The 23,988-nt window shown below is 42.2% G+C and overlaps 1 protein-coding gene across 40 annotated transcripts in view; it reads left to right on the forward strand.

Annotated features, from left to right (window-relative positions):
• Positions 1–23,988, forward strand: part of heph (polypyrimidine tract-binding protein 1 heph) — a 503,533-nt gene that overhangs the window by 418,915 nt on the left and 60,630 nt on the right. For 23 of the 40 annotated variants that reach the window (XM_071687661.1, XM_071687698.1, XM_071687719.1 and 20 more), the window contains 3 exons: positions 2,751–2,900; positions 12,589–12,735; positions 13,514–13,651. In XM_071687661.1, the coding sequence (XP_071543762.1) occupies positions 2,751–2,900; positions 12,589–12,735; positions 13,514–13,651 (435 nt within the window). Of the gene's footprint in view, positions 1–2,748; positions 2,901–12,588; positions 12,736–13,513; positions 13,652–23,988 lie in introns of all 40 variants that reach the window. The other 17 variants (XM_071687729.1, XM_071687756.1, XM_071687775.1 and 14 more) reach the window with 2 other exon arrangements.

The following is a 23,988-nucleotide window of genomic DNA, read 5'->3' on the forward strand; positions in this document are numbered from 1 at the left end:
CCTTTTTCCTCCCTGTCAGTAGTAGCATTTAGGTGGTATACAAATCCGATAAATATTTACACCCATCGACTCGTACCAGGCGTGTAAGACGTGAGCTGATCAGGGTAGGTTGTTAAGATTAGACATTGGTGTTTGCAGGCAGTGTGATGTAGCGGTTGTGCATGGCGAGCATGACGGCGGCACCATGGTCGCCCTGGGAACCACCACCTGACTCCTCTTCTCAAGCATTCCCTCTCGCACCTGCACCTCCCCTTTCTCTTGTTCTTACTTGGCCTTCGACATTACTTTGAACCCTACTCTGTCATCATGCTTGTTCCTCCTCAGTTTCACTTCAGCTTTCTATAGATTTGTCTCTGCACATTTAATATTTGTCAGTCCTTCTCAGTTGCCTTTACTTCCTTCACCGTTCTATACCTTTCTGTTCCAGGGGCTGTACTGACGATAGGCTGCAAGACTCTTACACTCAAACATTGAAGGATTTCAGTCGCCTATTTTCCTAAGATCCGCGTTGTGTGAAGGATTTCAGTTATTCGTGTTCCTGATATCCACATTGTCCACATAGCTAATTTGATTTGCCTAGTTACTGTGAGGGAAAGCTGAAGTAGAGGATCACAAGGGGAACCTTGGCTGAATCGTGTACATTACATTTATTCGTACATGTATTGTACCTGATTGGTTCAGCATAGGTTGTATGCGCGGGGGCCTGGGTGAACCTTGGGCGTTCTTGAATGCTTGCATTTAGAAAATTTCAATTTTGTTGGCTGACTTAAGGCACTTTCGTAATGTCTTTGTTGTTCTGTATCGTGCATTGAATTAATATCTGTAATCGCTGGTCCCAGGGTTTAGGTTGTGCGAAGAAACGAGGCAGGAAAGAAATGTGGCAGTGATGCGTTTCCTGGTTTGCATCAGTATGGGTTTGGTGAAGGGGCCGTGGGTGTTGACATTGGTGTGAGGAGAGGGAGGGAGAAAGGTAAGGATGGAGGGAGGCACAACGTTAAGACACTTGCGGGGTTAAGAGTCTCCCTCGCCTCGTTAAAGACAGGAGAGAGTGGAGCGGGAGCCTCTGCCCGTGACTGCTTGAAGAAGTAACGGCCAGGCGTCACCGGACAATCTTAGTAAAATCCCATCACCATCAGCTCGCGAAGTCTCCCAGCAAGGTAGATGGTCAGCTAATATGTAATGCTAGCATCACAAAACTGAGAATGGACGCCTCGCGGCCGTACCTAGGGCGACGCGGTAGCGTACACAGCAGGTGGCGGAGTACAGCAGGGAGGTGGGGAAGGAGAAGCGCTCATTTCCATGGTGCCGTAGTTACGAGGCTCCGGGGCCAGCACTTCTCGCAGTCTGGCCAGTGAGCATAACTAATGGTGTGTCGCTCCCTCGTCTCTTGGGAACCCTGCTAGAAACCACCGCCGCCACGCTTAACCTCCACTCCCAAACTTTTTTGTCTCTCCCCCAGTTTTGGGTATAGGCCATCTTGTTAGCTTTTAGACTGCTGATGACATCGTAACACGGCTGCTTGCGCCAGAAAAGCCTTGATATCTTGGCGTTTGGCTGCACACAGGCTTTTCTCACAATGACTTAAATTCTTAGTTGGATGTATGCTCTTTTATGTATTATTTCAGACTGGTGTTTAACGGCGTAGAATGAAGATGTCGTATGGGTGAAGCACCAGTACGGTGTATGTTGTTGACTTAACTGTTGCTTTGGTTGAGGGAGTCGTAGGAAGCCGTCGGTTATGGCACGACTGCACCTATGAATCTCATCAAACATGGCCATGGCCAGAACGTGATATGGCCCAAGCTACCCAGCCTCCTAGTTTTATGCATGCTTTACACAAGAGGATAGAGAAAAGAAGACATCTTATTGATTTAACTTAATTTAGTACTGCCACAAACGAACCCTTACTGTAGTACAGGAGTGAGTGCTGTGTTCGTTAACCAACTTGATAGACTTGAAAGAAATGTTAAAAGTTACTGTTGCGGGATGGCAAACCGTAAAAAAACGATGGTCAGCTACCGTGATGCCGGAAGCCTCTGTCACCTTCCCTTGTTCACCTTCCCTTGTTCACCTTCCCTTGTTTAACGAGTCGCGTCTCAGAATTTCCTTACCACTGGAAGGGACATTAACCTTCACACTACCGATACCATTAGTCACATTCTTATTTACTAAATATCCTCATGGCATTGTAGATTACCCTTGATGAACGCCTATTGTGAACACCGATTTTAGGCAAAGTTGAGAGCAGACGAGAAATTGTATGTTTTCCTGGCCAGAACGTGTATTAAACTTTCATCTTGTTTCTAGGAAACCAAGATATACCGGGGGTGGGGGGGGGGGATCAGATTTATTTAATGGTTTTGAAGTCGTAGTGTACCTCTGGAACAGTGTATACCTGCAGCTGCAGACCAGTGGAAAAAAATGGTTTTGCAAGTTTTATTATTTTTTTAAGGATGAACGCACTTTATAAAAGATTTTGTAAAGATTTATTGCTCCCAAGATTATGTATATTCTGTGTACAGAGAATTGCTCTAGTAACCTTTTCATTTAAAGTTTGAAAGATTATCATAGTTTGCTCTACAGGTTAAGAAAAATATATATATAAAAAAGGTGGTAGTTTCCTGAAGTTAGATTGTTGAAGTTGAAGATGAAGTTGCCGGCAGATGAATTTTGTAGTTCATGTTTGTGATGGTAGCAGGAGAATTATTTTATGATGATTTTCATTTGTGTATTTTTCCCCTTTTTTTCAGGTGAAGTTGGACACGAAGAACCCAGGGGCCCCGTCCCGCGTGATCCACATCCGCAACATCCCCAATGAGGTGACAGAGGCCGAGATCGTCCACCTGGGTATTCCCTTCGGCAAGGTCACCAATGTCCTCGTCCTCAAGGGCAAGAACCAGGTACGTCTCATAACTTGTTGGCCGGAGTGGACTTACGTAACACGTTACTCGCTCGCCCATCCTTTTATAACCCCCACCGCACACACACACACACACACACACACACACACACACACACACACACACACACACACACACACACACATGTATTAAGAGGTACTCATCTTTGTACAGTACTTCCTAGTTCCCGTTTGATTAGATTGAGTTTGGAATCTGTTAAAGAACAGTTGAAATTACCAGTGACTGCATTTACTGTGAACACCAACTCAACCTAAATTTATGGTAGCTGGTGTTGCTGGGGTAGATTGTGCCCCAATCATGATGGGCTTAGTACAGGACGAGGCTCGGCAGGTCTCCACGTACGGTGGCCCGTTGCATCGTTGAACATTGTAATGAACTAAACGTTTCCTGTGGCATTCTTTGGTTAGTATCATAGGCAAGCAGTACTGGGTAGCGTTGATCCAGTGTGCTGCTGAAGATTGTACAATTTGAGGTGAGTAGTAATAGTATTGGACAGTGGGGCATTTTCGGAGATGAATATTGGATGATCAGTGACGTCACTGCTGTGGTGTGCTGGAGATGTGGACTGTACCTGTTGCAGCTGTTGCTGTGCGCTGGTGGATAGTCGCGCATGGTTTCAGAATCTTTTTTCCCATTTAAGTAATTTGAGCTTAAATCTCTCTCTCTCTCTCTCTCTCTCTCTCTCTCTCTCTCTCTCTCTCTCTCTCTCTCTCTCTCTCTCTCTCTCTCTCTCTCTCTCTTATTATAGACATTTTATGTTGACGAGCATCTTCCATCTAAAGAATGAACCCTGGTGATTCATGTTTGAGTAATTATACATGCAATTTTTTTTTATCGCTTGGTGTTGCCCCCCACTCTGTCTGAGGATGTATTTAACGAAAGTATTCATTGTCTTTATTTTCCCTTTCCAGTGGTAATTGTTGATATGGGGGCCAGGTGAGGATATTCCAAAAAAGGCCCAGTCCTCTGTTCTTAACGCTACCTCGCTATCGCGGGAAATGGCGAATAGTATGAAAAAAAAAATATATATATATATATATATATATATATATATATATATATATAACCTCGCTAACGCGGGAAATGAATAGTATGAATATATATATATATATATATATATATATATATATATATATATATATATATATATATATATATATATAATGGGATGGCCTTGATTAGGGCCTCGGCTGCCTTTGTCTTCGCTAACAAAAAAAAAAAAAAAAAGTATTGTAAACTGGCCCCGGACAACTTTATTGCGGTTATGATTTTAACTGCCGTCCTTGCTGTGGGCACTATCTTTGCTGGTATGGGTAATTGTGGAAAAGCTCTCACATTACGATTATGGATGGCTTGGTCAGACCGCTGTGCAGTGTTGTCCCACAGTCGACGTACGTTAGGTCACAAGAGGCTTGTAGGAGAGATCTTGGTTGCCATTTGCTAATCACATGACTTTGTTAAACAAATTTTAATGATTCATATTATATGATGTTAATGATACAAGGTACTACTAATACGTAGTGCCTCACCTTAATGGGATAAATGGAGCTTAGGGCTGTTCCCACCCACCCTACACTTCTCATGCTTCATAACCCGCTAGTTAAGTCCGTCCCCCTGCAGCTTATCTCATCATGCTTTTATGCCGGTCTTTCCTTCATTACATACGTTCCCTCAGCTCACAGCCGGAGGAAGGTGACGTTGGGTGGGTTGATTGACAACAGCGTGTTGATGAAAGATCTCCTCTTCATTTTTCCTCTTCTTTATGTGTCATTAACTCTGATGAAGGCTTTTGTTTAACTCCATGATCCCCAAGGCTTTCTTCCTCCGTGCATCCACAGAGCACCTGTGTGTCACAACACAAGGTGTAATTTGTGCACTATAATAAAGGCAGGAAACGTATTTCCTCAAGTATCGGGTCTTTCGTATGCTACACACCAACATATTTGTGTTGAAATAAGGAATTATTTGTACGACTTAACCATTTATTTATAACTAACCTTGAAACTCAGAGACGTTTTCATTGGCAACTCATGTATAGCAGTTTTAAAGTGTGTGTGTGTGTGTGTGTGTGTGTGTTGTGTTAAATGGTAGGGTATTGATATAGAGGGTCAAGGCATGTACAGAGCATCAGATTGGGGAAAAGCATTGTGGTTTCAGAAGTGGTAGAGGATGTGTGGATCAGGTGCTTGCCTTGAAGAATGTATGTGAGAAATAGTTTGAAAAACAGACGAATTTGCATGTAGCATTTATGGATCTTGAGAAGGATTATGAAAGTTGATAAAGATGCTCGGTTGAAGTTAAGAGTATATGGTGTAAGTTGCTAGAAGCAGTGAAAAGTTTTTATCGGGGATGTAAGGCATGTTTACGGGTAGGAAGAGGAATGTAATTTGTACCCAGTGAATGTCGGTGTGCGGCAGGGGTGCGTGATGTCTCTATGGTTGTTTGATTTGTTGATGGATAGGGTTGTTAGGTAGGTGAATGCAAGAGTTTTGGAGAGAGGGCAAGTATGCAGTCTGTTGTGGATGAGAAGGCTTTAGAAGTGAGTCATTTGTTCGCTGATGATCCACCGCTAGTGGCTGAATCGGATGAGAAACTGCAGAAGTTGGTGAATGATTTTGGTGAAGTGTGTGAAAGAAGAAAGCTGAGAGTAAATGTGAATAAGAGCAAGATTATTAGGTACAGTAGGGTTGAGGGACAAGGCAATTGGGAGGTACGTTTGAATGGAGGAAAACTGGAGGAATTGAAGTGTTTTAGGTATATGGGAGTGGATTTGGCAGCGGATGGAACCATGGAAGCGGAACCGAGTCACAGGGTGGGGGAGGGGACGAATGTTCTGGGACCGTTGAAGAATGTGTGGAAGGCGAGAACGTTATCTCGGAGAGCAAAAATGGGTATGTTTGAAGGAATAGTGGTTCCAACAATGCTATATGGTTATGAGTCATGAACTGTAAATAGGATTGTGCGGAGGAGGGTGGATGTTTTGGAAATGAGATATTGAGGACAATATGTGGTGTGAGGTGGTTTGATCGAGTAAATAATGAAAGTGTAAGAGATGTATGGTAGTAAAAAGTGTGTGGTTGAGAGAGCTGAAGATGTATTGAAATGGCTTGGTCACATGGAGGGAACGAGGATAAGTGGGAGAACAAATTTGAGGTGGAAGGACAGTGAAAAAGATTTTAAGCCACCAGGGCCTTAACATACATAAAGGTGAAAGGCGCGCAGGTAATACAGTGAATGGGAACGATGTGGTATACCGGGGTCGACGTGGTGTTATGGATTGAACCAGGGCATGTGAAGCGTCTGGGGTAAACCATGGAAAGTTCTGTGGGGCCAGGGTGTGGAAAGGGAGCTGTGGCTTCGGTGCATTACACATGGCAGCTAGAGACTGAGTGTGAACGAATGTGGCCTTGTCTTTTCCTAGTGCTACCTCGCACGCACGCTGGAGTAGGGTGGTGCCAGTTCATGTGTGGCTGGGTAGCGGCGGGAATGGATGAAGGCAGCTTGTATGAATATGTACATGTGTGTATTTGTTTGTCTATATATGTATACGTTGAAAGGTATAGATATGTATATTTGCGTGTGTGGACATTTATGTATATACATGTGTATGTGGGTGGGTTGGGCCATTCTTTCGTCTGTTTCATTTCGCTACCTCGCTAACGCGGGAGTCAGCGACAAAGTATGATATATATATATATATATATATATATATATATATATATATATATATATATATATATATATATATATATATATATATATATATCTTTCAAACTATTCGCCATTTCCCGCGTTAGCGAGGTAGCGTTAGGAACAGAGGACTGGGCCTTTTTTGGAATATCCTCACCTGGCCCCCTCTGTTCCTTCTTTTGGAAAATTAAAAAAAAAAACGAGAGGGGAGGATTTCCAGCCCCCCGCTCCCTCCCCTTTTAGTCGCCTTCTACGACACGCAGGGAATACGTGGGAAGTATTCTTAATCCCCTATCCCCAGGGATGATATATATATATATATATATATATATATATATATATATATATATATATATATATATATATTTTCTTTTTCTTTTAAACTATTCGCCATTTCCCGCGTTAGCGAGGTAGCGTTAAGAACAGAGGACTGGGCCTTTGTGGAATATCCTCACCTGGCCCCCCTCTGTTCCTTCTTTTGGAAAATTAAAAAAAAAAAAAAAAAAAAAAAAAAAAACGAGAGGGGAGGATTTCCAGCCTCCCGCTCCCTCCCCTTTTAGTCGCCTTCTACGACACGCAGGGAATACGTGGGAAGTATTCTTAATCCCCTATCCCCAGGGATAAGGGATATATATATATATATATATATATATATATATATATATATATATATATATATATATATATATATATATATATATATAATAATGATAATAATAATTAACCGTTGATATATGTAAATCTTGTATATTGAACTATACGCTTTTTGATTATATGCATCTGCCAATCCCGTATATATTGGGAATGGCCATATACAAAGCATTTGTGTATCAGGGAAAGATGAGTATATGTCTGGACACCAGAGAATTTTTAGTGTTTTGATCATCTTTGCAAATAGTGTTCCCGAGGTCTGGGCTTGAGGTCATGAAGTAGAATATACAGGCACTTAGTCAATGGCCCACTTGAAGTCTAAAGGTTCATTTATGACATCAGATATTTGAAACGTGGTGATACTGGCGTTGATCACTCGGATATATAAACACACACACTTTTACTTTGCATTTTTTTTTTTTTTCATTGAGGAACGACAATTTTGATGAAATGTAAGTAATCCGTTTTTGAGATACATATCACCACCACTAAACCATGGGACTTTATTTCCTATGCATCCTGCTTCTGGACCAGACTCGTGGAACAATATTACTTCCAAAGAAGTACGGAACTCTGGTATGAACACTTGACGAAATCTCTTGATGAAATCCAACTTTATATCTCGTAACAGGAAATTAAAAGTTCACTCATTACTTCGCTCCATAGAGGAGGAAACAAAGCAGTTCCAGAGGACTTCACCGACCAGCAGCACTTGAATATGTAAGATGTTTTAAGCCGTGGAAAGTAACCGGAGGGCGTCAGTAGAGGAAACCCTGCTCACTCCCTGGGCATGACGGTCAGGAATCCTCTTGATTGCTCCCAGCAGGATACATTTAGCATCCATATAGGAAGACAAGATGCTTACGGTATATTTACAAGCTTGGGGAAATGCGTTTCGGTTGTGAATGTTATGTTACATTTACGCTGTTTGGGAAGTGGAAATATGTATAAAAGACGTCAGTCACTACTAAGGCTAATTTACTGAGTCACGTGGTCACATGGCATATGCAGCTGGCATTGAGTCTTGCTTTCAGTGTTGCATAAAGTAAGGCATATCATACTCAGAATTGTGGAAGGACTGGTCAACGATATAGATGGTAAAAAGGACTTCATTCCATACAAACCCGGATTCGGAACATGTCAACGTTCTCCTGTAACATACTTGGAACTTTATAGACCCGTCAGTTGAAGTATATATGTACAATGTACACGGGATAAGCTTGACATCCACAGAATGCCTAGACCTACGGGATGTCTCCACACAGTAGCCACACTGAGCATTAATAACTGCTATTTCCAGAGAAACTTGGTGAAATAACGACGCACACTTTTTCAATTTTCCCAGCTTCCATTATATTTTTTCTCAGTTTTCTTGTCTTCCACATTGTAGTCTCTCTCTCTCTCTCTCTCTCTCTCTCTCTCTCTCTCTCTCTCTCTCTCTCTCTCTTGAATGATGTATTCCCTTAGATAGCATTTTCAAGCTTGTTGGTTATTATTAAAGTTGCTTCCCTCGTGGTCCGAATTTCATCCTTCCCTCCCGTGTTTCCGGTTTCCCTGGGCTTCCTTCCTTCTTACTCTGGTCTTGGTTCTCCAGCTTCTCCCCCTGGGCCGGCGCCTGCCTGTGCTTGCCCCGTACCTCGCACCAGGCAACAAGTTGAGGGGCTGCCTTAATAGGATTTCGGAGGCTCTCTAAAGTCCGGGAGATCTGGTGTGTTGCACCTCTCAAAATCCCAGACCAAATATTGTGCCGGTCCACTCATTTGGATGCTTCCAACAATGGCGGACGTACGTTTCAGTGTGGTGTGGCTGTATCGATTTGTCCAGTTCTTTTTTTTCATTCTTTCTCATCTGCTTCAAACATTTCTTCTGTAGCCGACCTGTTCTTATCCATTGTAGTTTTCTCTCTTGATTTTAGGCCCGGAAGAGCAGTAATCAGCAAGCTGATGATGGAGTAATTCCTATGCAGATGATAATGTATCACTCACCGAAGACACTTGCCAATGCTGAGTTAAAGTAGGACAAACATTTATCGTCAGTTAAACAAGATGATCTGTTGTAGGATTCTGTCTGCGCCATGTTTTGGGAAACTTTTTTTTATTTGATGTAACTGAGATAATGGCTTGCAGTGTGGACATTTTTATGCACTACTTGCATGTCTCATCATCCCTCCGCAAGGTAATCAACACATCTTGCGATAAAGTTCATTGTCTACTTGTAGGATTATAATTTAAAAGGAAAATATTCTTGTGACCCAACGTTTCGTCGACTGTGTGGCACCTTCGTGTATCATTACTAATTTGTATTTACTATATCACATGACGTAGCTTTTTTTTTTTTTTATCACACTCTGCCGTGGATTGTTATTGACGTTGATAAAGGACACCCTACTTACTCAAAACCAGACGGTCAGCCGGTCGATAGTGGCACATGATCATCTTGTTAACAAAGTTACGCAGAACGTAAATTCATTCAGTATTCCTTCCGTGGATGCAAGATAGATTTCTGTATTTAATCAGTGTTACTGAATTTTGTGACCGTGGATTAAAGAGAAGTCTGCTAATCACATTCAAAATACTGATGCGTAGTCACTGCTAATCACATTCAAAATACTGATGCATATATATATATATATATATATATATATATATATATATATATATATATATATATATATATATATATTTTTTTTTTTTTTTTTGCTTTGTCGCTGTCTCTAGCGTTTGCGAGGTAGCGCAAGGAAACAGACGAAAGAAATGGCCCAACCCACCCCCATACACATGTATATACATACGTCCACACACGCAAATATACATACCTACACAGCTTTCCATGGTTTACCCCAGACGCTTCACATGCCTTGATTCAATCCACTGACAGCACGTCAACCCCGGTATACCACATCACTCCAATTCACTCTATTCCTTGCCCTCCTTTCACCCTCCTGCATGTTCAGGCCCCGATCACACAAAATCTTTTTCACTCCATCTTTCCACCTCCAATTTGGTCTCCCTCTTCTCCTCGTTCCCTCCACCTCCGACACTTGTATCCTCTTGGTCAATCTTTCCTCTCATTCTCTCCATGTGACCAAACCATTTCAAAACACCCTCTTCTGCTCTCTCAACCACGCTCTTTTTATTTCCACACATCTCTCTTACCCTTACGTTACTTACTCGATCAAACCACCTCACACCACACATTGTCCTCAAACATCTCATTTCCAGCACATCCATCCTCCTGCGCACAACTCTATCCATAGTCCACGCCTCGCAACCATACAACATTGTTGGAACCACTATTCCTTCAAACATACCCATTTTTGCTTTCCGAGATAATGTTCTCGACTTCCACACATTCTTCAAGGCCCCCAGAATTTTCGCCCCCTCCCCCACCCTATGATCCACTTCCGCTTCCATGTTTCCATCCGCTGCCAGATCCACTCCCAGATATCTAAAACACTTCACTTCCTCCAGTTTTTCTCCATTCAAACTCACCTCCCAATTGACTTGACCCTCAACCCTACTGTACCTAATAACCTTGCTCTTATTCACATTTACTCTTAACTTTCTTCTTTCACACACTTTACCAAACTCAGTCACCAGCTTCTGTAGTTTCTCACATGAATCAGCCACCAGCGCTGTATCATCAGCGAACAACAACTGACTCACTTCCCAAGCTCTCTCATCCCCAACAGACTTCATCCTTGCCCCTCTTTCCAAAACTCTTGCATTCACCTCCCTAACAACCCCATCCATAAACAAATTAAACAACCATGGAGACATCACACACCCCTGCCGCAAACCTACATTCACTGAGAACCAATCACTTTCCTCTCTGAGAGAGAGAGAGAGAGAGAGAGAGAGAGAGAGAGAGAGAGAGAGAGAGAGAGAGAGAGAGAGAGAGAGAGAGAGCTGTGGTTGTTACTTCGATATTATTTCTACTAGGACAGTTACAAGTACTACTCGTTTTATTTTTCCTTAAGTGACACACATCTTGGTAGTGGTGCATCATCTTCAATACCGACTAAGTTTGTATTGTGTTAATGGGTGGAAGGCGCGTTCATGATTGTTTTTGGGCGGATCATACGCTATTATTGCTTTCATTTCATTCTCTCTTATTACTGATACATTGTATCATCCTTGCCAGGTCTACTGCGTTGCGTCTTTAGACATTTTTTATTTGTTTATGTATGTCATTTATAGACGCATCACTTTTCCCCATAGAAATCTTATCTTGGCACTTCGTCTGCCCGGCTGCCTGTGGCACCATTTAAGTTGTAATGGAAGAAGTTTAGAATTATCTCTCGAGTAAATAAGTTGCTTTATTGCACGTTAGTTTCGAAGCTGATGAAGGCGTTAGTCAAGTCAGCAAGTTTTGTGGCCCTAAATGGAGGTTAATATCTACTGGGGCACCTGTAATGACCCGGCCTGAGGAAACTTCCTCCCCTCCTCCGCTGGCTAATAACAGAGTTCTTGTCACCCGAGGGAATGTCTCGTATTGTTGTCTTTCCATAAAGAGAACAGTAGTTGCCAGGCAGACTACCGCTGATATGAAAAGTGAAACGAAAGCAGACATTTATCATTGTATCAGCCTTGGTAATTAAAACTCCCCTACCAAACGAAGTTTTGGTGTTGCCCCTAGTAATCGGGTTTTCCGTTCATCTATACACCCATCCAGCCATCCTCCCACAATTTAGTCTGCACGGGATAACTGCGAAACCCATTGTCCGATTTTATTGGAATTTGAAATGAAGATATTTTGGAGGAAAACAGATCCGTTGGAGGTCGCTTTGACCTCAGAGTCGGTTTACTTTCATGGCAACAATATATATTGATCGTGTGTGTTTACCTATCGATGATAGCTACGGTACTTGTTGATTTTGGGGGTAAGAAATGAATCAGAGGTCACGGTCACTGCAGACACTACAAGAAATTATGATGTTCCACTTGTGAAAATTATAGTTTTAATTTGTTGGTTATCTCTTAAAGAAACAACACACAAAGCGGAATCCATTGCACATTTTGGACCATGTCTACCGTGGTAGTACAGATGTAACTATCATCATCATCATTCTCTCTCTCTCTCTCTCTCTCTCTCTCTCTCTCTCTCTCTCTCTCTCTCTCTCTCTCTCTCTCTCTCTCTCCCCCCGTCAGCTGTCGCTCCCACTGTAGCCTGTGTTAAGAGCATGTCTCAGTAGTGATTAATTGTGTGGTTTTTAAACACGTGTATGTAGAATGATGTAGTGTTAAAGCTACAGTGTGGATGATGGTTCTGTGTGGCGGGTCGGCATCAGTGGTGTTATTAAATACCATTTTGTATTTTGTTTCAGGCATTCCTGGAGATGTCCGATGAAGTGGCCGCCACCACGATGGTCAACTACTTCACCAACTGTACCGCCCAGCTGCGTGGCCGCGCCGTCTACGTCCAGTTTTCAAACCACAAAGAGCTCAAGACCGACCAAAATCACTCAAACGCAGTAAGTCGCTTTGTTCTTTAATCCCCCTTTCATTTTTTTATTTTTTCCCTGCGTGCTCGTCTTTGTCAGCTGGTCTGCCATAGCTGACATTGTCAGAACATTCATTTTGAAAACTGAATACGTTCTCAACTTATATATATATATATATATATATATATATATATATATATATTGGGATATGGGGAAAATAATACTTCCCATGTATTCCTTGCGTGTCGTATAAGGCGACTAAACGGGGAGAGAGCGGGGGGGGCTGGAAAATCCTCCCCTCTCGTTTTTTAATTTTCCAAAAGAAGGAACAGAGAAGGGGGCCAAGTGAGGATATTTCCTCAAAGGCTCTTCTTAACGTAACTATAACCATGGCATCCTTGCTGTGAAGCTGTGCTCGACCCTGCATGGGTACACAAACCCCTTTACCACGCTACTCACATCCCTTTGAATTAGTGACTATGACCAGTTAAGGTTATCTATGAAAGGGGGATTTGCTAGTTTTGAGCTGTATCCCTGAGGCATTTTTATTAAAGAAGTTATGTCAGCTCGACAGCTGAAGAAGTTCTTTTTAAATGTTAAGGTAACCATGTTTACATCGTATACATGGAGGTAGTAAGGAGTAGGCAGAGTTAATGACTGAACAGAGGAACGTTGAAGGAAGAAGACCCATCGATTGTCGTTAATCATCCCTCTGTTCATTATTTCGTTACCTGCTTATTTACGTGTTCAAACGTCACGATTTAGTACGTTTGGCATGGGGCAATGAATTTTTCTTTCTCCCGTGCAGAACCCAAGTGCACAAGCGGCGTTGCAGGCAGCCCAAGCTCTGGTGAACCAGACCGATACCCAGGGCGGCCCGAACACTGTTCTGCGCGTCATCGTAGAGCACATGATCTACCCAGTCACCCTCGATGTTCTCTATCAGGTAAGTTGTATATCAGCCCAGTGCTCATTGTATATTGTTTGAACTTGGGAGCAGCAACATTTCCCAAGGTTTTGTAAAGAATATTGTGGTTCTTGTCAGTTCTTGTGGGTGGTTGATTTTATTTCGTGTTGCTGTTTACTTGTTTGTGGTATCTGATGTGTAATTGTGGAGGAGAATTAAACTATGAGGGGGCATTTGATTTCGCATGTGTTGTTGTTAAGGATTTGTTGGCCGAATGCCCCGTTGTTGTTATACATGAGGGTTGCTGAAGTTCTTGCAGTGTGACTAACAAGTGTCCCAGCCCTGTATAAGACCTTCAGTGAACATGTTACAAGGATCAGATTGAATTATGAAATTGGATCTGACCCTGTTTGGTGGTTCGACGTTAACACTGGAGCAGAAGTTTTTGTTTTTGTTGTTGTTATGGGCCATATGATCAGGGAGCATTCAAATGTAGTTAGTGTAGGAGCGAATCTTGAAAGCAGTAGAAAGACACGAGCTAAACAAACAGTGAAGTAGCAAGCAAGAAAGACAGTAGTTCACTAAATTCAGTATTTCAGGTTGTACATTTTCACCCAGGAGGATGAGCATAGATATCTTATACCTATATCAAGCTGAAACATGTAAGATAATTCAGAACTAACCTGTGATAACCACGTGAGACGGGATGACCATGAGAACAAATCTTTGCTCTGATTGGTTCATTTCAACACCTTCGCAAAAGCTAGGTTTGTGTAAGTACATAAGTATACGTAGTCGTAGGTAAAACTCGTAGGTAACATCATTGTTCACCCTGATAAGGAAACATGGTGACGTGCCCCTGGATCTGATATAGTCGACACTTTTTTTCGTAAGACAACAAAGCCGTAAGTCAGGATGCTGCTTGACGTTTTCGGTAACTAACGGGTCCATCGCCTTTCGCGGGTTATGCTAACCGTCCATAGCATATGATGTACGCTTTGGTGCTATGTGCGCAGCCATTTATGTCAATGTTGTATTTGTAGGCGAAAGCCTTCTCTAGTGGAGTAGAAACGTAAATGTGACCCTAGTAATCTAGCGCTGATTAGTGTCTGTAGTTCCATGTTGAGTAAGTACTCGCACCTCTGCATACGAGTGGCCAGTTGTTCCGTAGTCCAGCCCTGCCCGCTGATCAGGTTGCAGTGGATTGTCGCAGACGTTCATATTTGCAATGGTATAACTCACTGGGTGGGGGGGGGGGGTATTTTCTGTATTCAGGGATAGGTGAAAACTTCTTGCACAAGTCTGAAGCTCCACTTGAGAGATAACGATGGTTAAGGAAAGGACGATGCTGGCTGGTACTGATGACAATTGTTTAGGTGTAAGGTAGAAGTTGAGATGGTCGTGTTGACGTGGTTGATTTCTAAGGACAGTGTAACTGTGGTAGGGATGGTTGTAGGTGATGGGGCGGCTTGTGGTAGGGATGGTTGTAGGTGATGGGGCGGCTTGTGGTAGGGATGGTTGTAGGTGATGGGGCGGCTTGTGGTAGGGATGGTTGTAGGTGATGGGGCGGCTTGTGGTAGGGATGGTTGTAGGTGATGGGGCGGCTTGTCGATTCCAATGTAAACACTGGATCAGCATCCTTGCCGCTCGCCGCCAGAACATTTGATCGTATCGCTCGGGTCCAACACGAGCCCGACTGACAGACGTGCACGCTCTACCAGAATTTAAATTATTCGTGTTGCATCAGTTATTTTTGCTGTAATTTATCATACATAGCTTATTTGTTTATTAATTTCTGAGATTTAATTGACAAGCAGACCACATCCGGTTAGCGAGGCACTCTCATGGAGTCTACTTGTGAGGTGCTTTGTAACGATTTGGAGCGGGGGGGTTGGGGGCTCAGTCTCAAAACTGGATAGCTGTTTCTTGTGGGCTACAAAAACGATTCAGCCCGACGGAACCTGACAACACCTAATAATGAGGTTCTCAGTATCCAATTTCTGAAATCACAAGAGTTGTGGGGAAAATGAATGAAAACTGGAACAGAAATCAAACTCTCCCAGTAATGAAATCAAGGGCAGCAAGATGTAATGCCACCCCGCCAACCTCATTTTAACACACCTGTAAGTTGTTTATCAAGAGTTACCTCATGTGACCCAAAATGTACATAATATTTATTAGTAGAATACAGTTTGTGGGCCAAACGAAAATCCAGTTAATACGTTACTTGTTTTTAACGTCTAATTATAAAGCACGTTGCTCTTAGTTGGTATTTCACCGTTGCATGGTAACGGGCTGGATCTGTGTGTGTAGGTTTGTTTTGTCTTCAACCCCACCAGCGCCTTCTCAGTTTTCTGTTGCCTGAGGAGGATACATTTTCTGGCCATCTGTCCTGATTTTTATTCTGATACAACCAAGACGGGCATATGTAAATCGGCTTTTGAAGATTTTTTCAGATCAATAAGTTGCTTCTCGAAATAAAAACTTTGCGATCGCGAGCACGGGACTTGTTTGTATATACGTCACATTGGTCTTAAGGCATTTTACAGGGATGACTGTTAAATTTCCTTAGATGTTAATGCTACACGCTATCAAAATCTGAACCGAGTTCGAGATGGGAATTGAATGCGTCTTAAGCAGATGTTCTTATTGGATATTGGAGTGGTGTAACTTAGAAAGGGACATGGAAACATGTTTACAAGAACTACAGTGCTTTGTAGGTTAAAGTACATAAGCCCAGGGTCAGTGAGCTACCGGAGGTGCAGGATTAATGTGGAGAAGAGATCAGTCAAGGCAGGTTGAGAAATAACAGTCTTGGCACTAAATCCTCGATGCTGAAGATGGACGTTGGAGGTGAGGTACCACTTGAAGACCTGTTAGGAAGATGAAACGTCAGGAATCACGCCGGGACTTGCACAGACGGAGGAAGCGCCTTAAGGACGCCAAGACTTCAGGGACTTGAGTGGTACACTTGTCTGACTGCCGTTCCGCGGCCATGCCCTGGCTATATAAGAGGCAGGAAGGTCAGATGAGGAAGGCGGTATTAGGAGAAGCTGTTCGTAAGGCGCCGTCAGTAATGACACTTTGTGGAGCGACATTGGATAGGTAGCTACATGTCCTTTCCCATCATCGACTGTTGCTCATCATGCAGCAGTCAAAACAGAAGTACAAAAGCGTAAAAGTGAAGAGTCCCCTTTTTTAACAAAGCACAGCCGAAGATTGGACAGGCTTGTCATTGGTCAAACATGAGTACACGAAATTTCACGACGGATTGCCGAAACACAGTCGGTATTGTCGCAAAGTTCAGTTTAGGAAGGCATTTTAGACTGAGTCATATAATGTCATACTGATGTTATTACTCATACTTTGTCACGTAATGATGTAAATACGCATACTTAGTCACGTAAAACTTATAGTAATCATTCATTGGAAAAATTACCGCATGAAAGTGAATATTTTAGTTGGTGGAGGTTACTAAGTGGTAATGGAGAAGCGAGTGTTGTCTAAAAATCCCATGTAGAATAATGACAAGTATGGTGTATAATATCAACCGAAGAAATGTTAATGAGGATCTCGAAAGAAAATATAGTAAGAATTTGTGTAGAATAATGTTTTTAAAGTCGTTGAATATGAGTGGGAGAGGTATTTAAGGGGAGTGAAAGGACAATTAAACAAGTCGGAAAGAATGTTAGTAAAAAGAAAGTTGTAAGATTGTAAGGGATGGAGAGTGTTTTAAAACTTGGGATGATGGAGGGATGCGTGTACGTTGATGCAGTTGGAATAAAAGGCAGGAGAGAATTAAGAATGTTTTAGGAAGACACTGTAAAGGAAGAAGTAAAAGTACAGCCGTAAAACTGAAAGAATAGAAAAGTTAGGGGGTGTAGATGGGAAAGTAGTGAGCGAGATGGTCTCGATTGGATTGGGTAGATGTGTGCGGAAGCATGGGAAAATGGTAAGTTGCCTGTATAGGATAGAACGAAAATAGTACATGAAGGAATTTAGAGTAAGAATGATTGCAGGTACAAAAAAAAACCAAGCCCCTTAGTATAGATGGTAAGGTATATGACAGGTTGATGACAGATCGTGTTAGAATGATAGGGAATCCTTGGTTAGGAATAAAAGTGAGTTTAGGAAGGTAGAAGGGTATCAAGATTACATTTTTGCACCTAGAAAAGCAGTAAGGTAAATCTGAAGAAAATGTTGTGTACAGCATGTATGGCTCTAGGAAATCCTCCTGTAGGAAAAAAACTGCCTAGTTTTTACTCTATAACGTATGTATGCATGGGACACATTGAATACTCAAGTATTTTATAAAGGAGGCAGTGCGTATGTAAGAGTAGGTTGTGCTATAAATGTGGGATTGCATGAAGTTTTATTTCATCCCAGTTATTTGATGTCTTTATGGATGGGTCGTTGCTCGAAATTAGAGGGAGTGTAGGAGGAGGAGAAGGGTGATGTAAGTGAATGTGAATAAAAGCAAGATGATAGTTTTATATTATGAAGGAAAATCAGTGTAAGATCAGTTTACTTAAATATTTGGGATTAACGTTTAGTGAGCTATGCAGTGGAGAAAGATTGGAGTTCACTGAAACTCTAGTGAATTAAAAGTAGGTAACTTTAGGGCACAAGAAGCGTAAATGAAGAATGTGAATACTTGTCCCATGTACGACTGCCTGCATCCCTCTGATAACTTTGGCGGTCTTTAATCCGTGCCATCTACAGAATACGAATATCTGACGGTGAAACCTTTTTTTCTATTATTTATATAGTAAATGGGAAAGTATGAATGCTACGACGGAGGCAATAGCTGTAGAACCTAAGTGGGCATGTGCCTGAAACAAGTGACCTTTTTTCGTACGTAAAACGTCCGGTAGCCTATCTAGAATAGCCGGCACCATACCTAAAACAACTCTGACTCTAGAGGTTGCAAGCTTCAGGGACAACCAAAGAAGCTCGTGTTGTGTAATACGCGCTCGCGATGTTTTCCCTTGACCAGGAAAACCATTGTAATAGATTTAGGGTGGGGAGTTTTCCGTCAACCGGCGTATTATACCATAGTCTCTATGTTTACCAAGGTATTTTTGGATATTTTGGCTTTGTAATGCAAATAAACGAGCAATTTTGTTCTGGATATATCAGATGTTAAACATATCGTGCAACATGTTTATTTTCAGCAGGTATATTTGTTTTACCTAGTTTCAGTGGGAAGGCGTTAATATATATATATATATATATATATATATATATATATATATATATATATATATATTATCCCTGGGGATAGGGGATTAAGAATACTTCCCACGTATTCCCTGCGTGTCGTAGAAGGCGACTAAAAGGGGAGGGAGCGGGGGGCTGGAAATCCTCCCCTCTTTTTTTTTTTTTTTTTTTATTTTCCAAAAGAAGGAACAGAAGGGGCCAGGTGAGGATATTCCAAAAAAGGCCCAGTCCTCTGTTCTTAACGCTACCTTGCTAACGCGGGAAATGGCAAATAGTTTAAAAGATATATATATATATATATATATATATATATATATATATATATATATATATATATATATATATATATATATATATATATAACCAAGATGTGAAAAAAGGAGAGATAGGTAGTATGTTTGAGGAAAGGAACCTGGATGTTTTGGCTCTGAGTGAAACGAAGCTCAAGGGTAAAGGGGAAGAGTGGTTTGGGAATGTCTTGGGAGTAAAGTCAGGGGTTAGTGAGAGGACAAGAGCAAGGGAAGGAGTAGCAGTACTCCTGAATCATGAGTTGTGGGAGTATGTGATAGAATGTAAGAAAGTAAATTCTCGATTAATATGGGTAAAACTGAAAGTTGATGGAGAGAGGTGGGTGATTATTGGTGCATATGCACCTGGGCATGAGAAGAAAGATCACGAGAGGCAAGTGTTTTGGGAGCAGCTGAATGAGTGTGTTAGTGGTTTTGATGCACGAGACCGGGTTATAGTGATGGGTGATTTGAATGCAAAGGTGAGTAATGTGGCAGTTGAGGGAATAATTGGTATACATGGGGTGTTCAGTGTTGTAAATGGAAATGGTGAAGAGCTTGTAGATTTATGTGCTGAAAAAGGACTGGAGATTGGGAATGCCTGCTTTAAAAAGCGAGATATACATAAGTATACGTATGTAAGTAGGAGAGATGGCCAGAGAGCGTTATTGGATTACGTGTTAATTGACAGGCGCGCGAGAGAGAGACTTTTGGATATTAATGTGCTGAGAGGTGCAACTGGAGGGATGTCTGATCATTATCTTGTGGAGGCTAAGGTGAAGATTTGTATGGGTTTTCAGAAAAGAAGAGTGAATGTTAGGGTGAAGAGGGTGGTGAGAGTAAGTGAGCTTGGGAAGGAGACTTGTGTGAGGAAGTACCAGGAGAGACTGAGTACAGAATGGAAAAAGGTGAGAACAATGGAAGTAAGGGGAGTTGGGGAGGAATGGGATGTATTTAGGAATCAGTGATGGATGCGCAAAAGATGCTTGTGGCATGAGAAGAGTGGGAGGTGGGTTGATTAGTAAGGGTAGTGAGTGGTGGGATGAAGAAGTAAGATTATTAGTGAAAGAGAAGAGAGAGGCATTTGGACGATTTTTGCAGGGAAAAAATGCAATTGAGTGGGAGATGTATAAAAGAAAGAGACAGGAGGTCAAGAGAAAGGTGCAAGAGGTGAAAAAGAGGACAAATGAGAGTTGGGGTGAGAGAGTATCATTAAATTTTAGAGAGAATAAAAAGATGTTCTGGAAGGAGGTAAATAAAGTGCGTAAGACAAGGGAGCAAATTGGAACTTCAGTGAAGGGCGCAAATGGGGAGGTGATAACAAGTAGTGGTGATGTGAGGAGGAAATGGAGTGAGTATTTTGAAGGTTTGTTGAATGTGTTTGATGATAGAGTGGCAGATATAGGGTGTTTTGGTCGAGGTGGTGTGCAAAGTGAGAGGGTTAGGGAAAATGATTTGGTAAACAGAGAAGAGGTAGTAAAAGCTTTGCGAAAGATGAAAGCCGGCAAGGCAGCAGGTTTGGATGGTATTGCAGTGGAATTTATTAAAAAAGGGGGTGACTGTATTATTTACTAGTTGGTAAGGTTATTTAATGTATGTATAACTCATGGTGAGGTGCCTGAGGATTGGCGGAATGCGTGCATAGTGCCATTGTACAAAGGCAAAGGGGATAAGAGTGAGTGCTCAAATTACAGAGGTATAAGTTTGTTGAGTATTCCTGGTAAATTATATGGGAGGGTATTGATCGAGAGGGTGAAGGCATGTACAGAGCATCAGATTGGGGAAGAGCAGTGTGGTTTCAGAAGTGTCGATCAGGTGTTTGCTTTGAAGAATGTATGTGAGAAATACTTAGAAAAGCAAATGGATTTGTATGTAGCATTTATGGATCTGGAGAAGGCATATGATAGAGTTGATAGAGATGCTCTGTGGAAGGTATTAAGAATATATGGTGTGGGAGGCAAGTTGTTAGAAGCAGTGAAAAGTTTTTATCGAGGATGTGGGGCATGTGTAGGTGTAGGAAGAGAGGAAAGTGATTGGTTCTCAGTGAATGTAGGTTTGCGGCAGGGGTGTGTGATGTCTCCATGGTTGTTTAATTTGTTTATGGATGGGGTTGTTAGGGAGGTGAATGCAAGAGTTTTGGAAAGAGGGGCAAGTATGAAGTCTGTTGGGGATGAGAGAGCTTGTGAGTTAGTCAGTTGTTGTTCGCTGATGATACAGCGCTGGTGGCTGATTCATGTGAGAAACTGCAGAAGTTGGTGACTGAGTTTGGTAAAGTGTGTGAAAGAAGAAAGTTAAGCGTAAATATGAATAAGAGCAAGGTTATTAGGTACAGTAGGGTTGAGGGTCAAGTCAATTGGGAGGTAAGTTTGAATGGAGAAAAACTGGAGGAAGTAAAGTGTTTTAGATATCTGGGAGTGGATCTGGCAGCGGATGGAACCATGGAAGCGGAAGTGGATCATAGGGTGGGGGAGGGGGCAAAAATCCTGGGACCCTTGAAGAATGTGTGGAAGTCGAGAACATTATCTCGGAAAGCAAAAATGGGTATGTTTGAAGGAATAGTGGTTCCAACAATGTTGTATGGTTGCGAGGCGTGGGCTATGGATAGAGTTGTGCGCAGGAGGATGGATGTGCTGGAAATGAGGTGTTTGAGGACAATGTGTGGTGTGAGGTGGTTTGATCGAGTAAGTAACGTAAGGGTAAGAGAGATGTGTTGAAATAAAAAGAGCGTGGTTGAAAGAGCAGAAGAGGGTGTTTTGAAATGGTTTGGGCACATGGAGAGAATGAGTGAGGAAAGATTGACCAAGAGGATATATGTGTCGGAGGTGGAGGGAACGAGAAGTGGGAGACCAGATTGGAGGTGGAAAGATGGAGTGCTGTCAGTGGATTGAATTCAGGGCATATGAAGCGTCTGGGGTAAACCATGGAAAGCTGTGTAGGTATGTATATTTGCGTGTGTGGACGTGTATGTATATACATGTGTATGGGGGTGGGTTGGGCCATTTCTTTTTTCGTCTGTTTCCTTGCGCTACCTCGCAAACGCGGGAGACAGCGACAAAGCAATATATATATATATATATATATATATATATATGTATATATATATATATATATTTATATTATTTATTTATTTATTTTGCTTTGTCGCTGTCTCCCGCGTTAGCGAGGTAGCGCAAGGAAACAGACGAAAGAATGGCCCAACCCGCCCAAATACACATGTATATACATACATGTCCACACACGCACAATATACATACCTATACATGTCAATGTACACATTGACACACAGACATATACATATATACACATGTACATAATTCATACTGTCTGCCTTTGTTTGTTCCCATCGCCACCTCGCCACACATGGAATAACAACCCCCTCCACCCTCATGTGTGCGAAAATATATATATATATATATATATATATATATATAAATTTTTTATTTTTTTTTTTATTATACTTTGTCGCTGTCTCCCGCGTTTGCGAGGTAGCGCAAGGAAACAGGCGAAAGAAATGGCCCAACCCCCCCCCCCCCCCCCCCCCATACACATGTATATACATACGTCCACACACGCAAATATACATACCTACACAGCTTTCCATGGTTTACCCCAGACGCTTCACATGCCCTGATTCAATCCACTGACAGCACGTCAACCTCGGTATACCACATCGCTCCAATTCACTCTATTCCTTGCCCTCCTTTCACCCTCCTGCATGTTCAGGCCCCGATCACACAAAATCTTTTTCACTCCATCTTTCCACCTCCAATTCGGTCTCCCTCTTCTCCTCGTTCCCTCCACCTCCGACACATATATCCTCTTGGTCAATCTTTCCTCACTCATTCTCTCCATGTGCCCAAACCACTTCAAAACACCCTCTTCTGCTCTCTCAACCACGCTCTTTTTATTTCCACACATCTCTCTTACCCTTACGTTACTCACTCGATCAAACCACCTCACACCACACATTGTCCTCAAACATCTCATTTCCAGCACATCCATCCTCCTGCGCACAACTCTATCCATAGCCCACGCCTCGCAACCATACAACATTGTTGGAACCACTATTCCTTCAAACATACCCATTTTTGCTTTCCGAGATAATGTTCTCGACTTCCACACATTCTTCAAGGCCCCCAGAATTTTCGCCCCCTCCCCCACCCTATGATCCACTTCCGCTTCCATGGTTCCATCCGCTGCCAGATCCACTCCCAGATATCTAAAACACTTCACTTCCTCCAGTTTTTCTCCATTCAAACTCACCTCCCAATTGACTTGACCCTCAACCCTACTGTACCTAATAACCTTGCTCTTATTCACATTTACTCTTAACTTTCTTCTTCCACACACTTTACCAAACTCAGTCACCATATATATATATTTCAAACTATTCGCCGTTTCCCGCGTTAGCGAGGTAGCGTTAAGAACAGAGGACTGGGCCTTTTTTGGAATATCCTCACCTGGCCCCCTCTGTTCCTTCTTTTGGAAAATTAAAAAAAAAAAAAAAAAAAAAGAGAGAGGGGAGGATTTCCAGCCCTCCGCTCCCTTCCCTTTTAGTCGCCTTCTACGACACGCAGGGAATACGTGGGAAGTTTTCTTAATCCCCTATCCCCAGGGATAATATATATATATATATATATATATATATATATATATATATTGGCAGTTACAGCACCGCATGTCAGGGTAGAAGTGTTTATGCGAACCTCTGCTCCACCAGCAGAAGGGTATGTTGGTTGCTTTGTTGTCGTGGTGCCCAGTATTTTGGCCATTATAGCGAGGGTTCACTTGGCTGGAAGTGGCTAGTGACGTCACACGAGTCCCTATGATGGGATGCGACCCTTCCTGCAGTGAATATTGATCTGACGG

The sequence above is a fragment of the Panulirus ornatus genome, chromosome 3 (assembly GCF_036320965.1).
Source record: "Panulirus ornatus isolate Po-2019 chromosome 3, ASM3632096v1, whole genome shotgun sequence".
Taxonomy (NCBI): domain Eukaryota; kingdom Metazoa; phylum Arthropoda; class Malacostraca; order Decapoda; family Palinuridae; genus Panulirus; species Panulirus ornatus.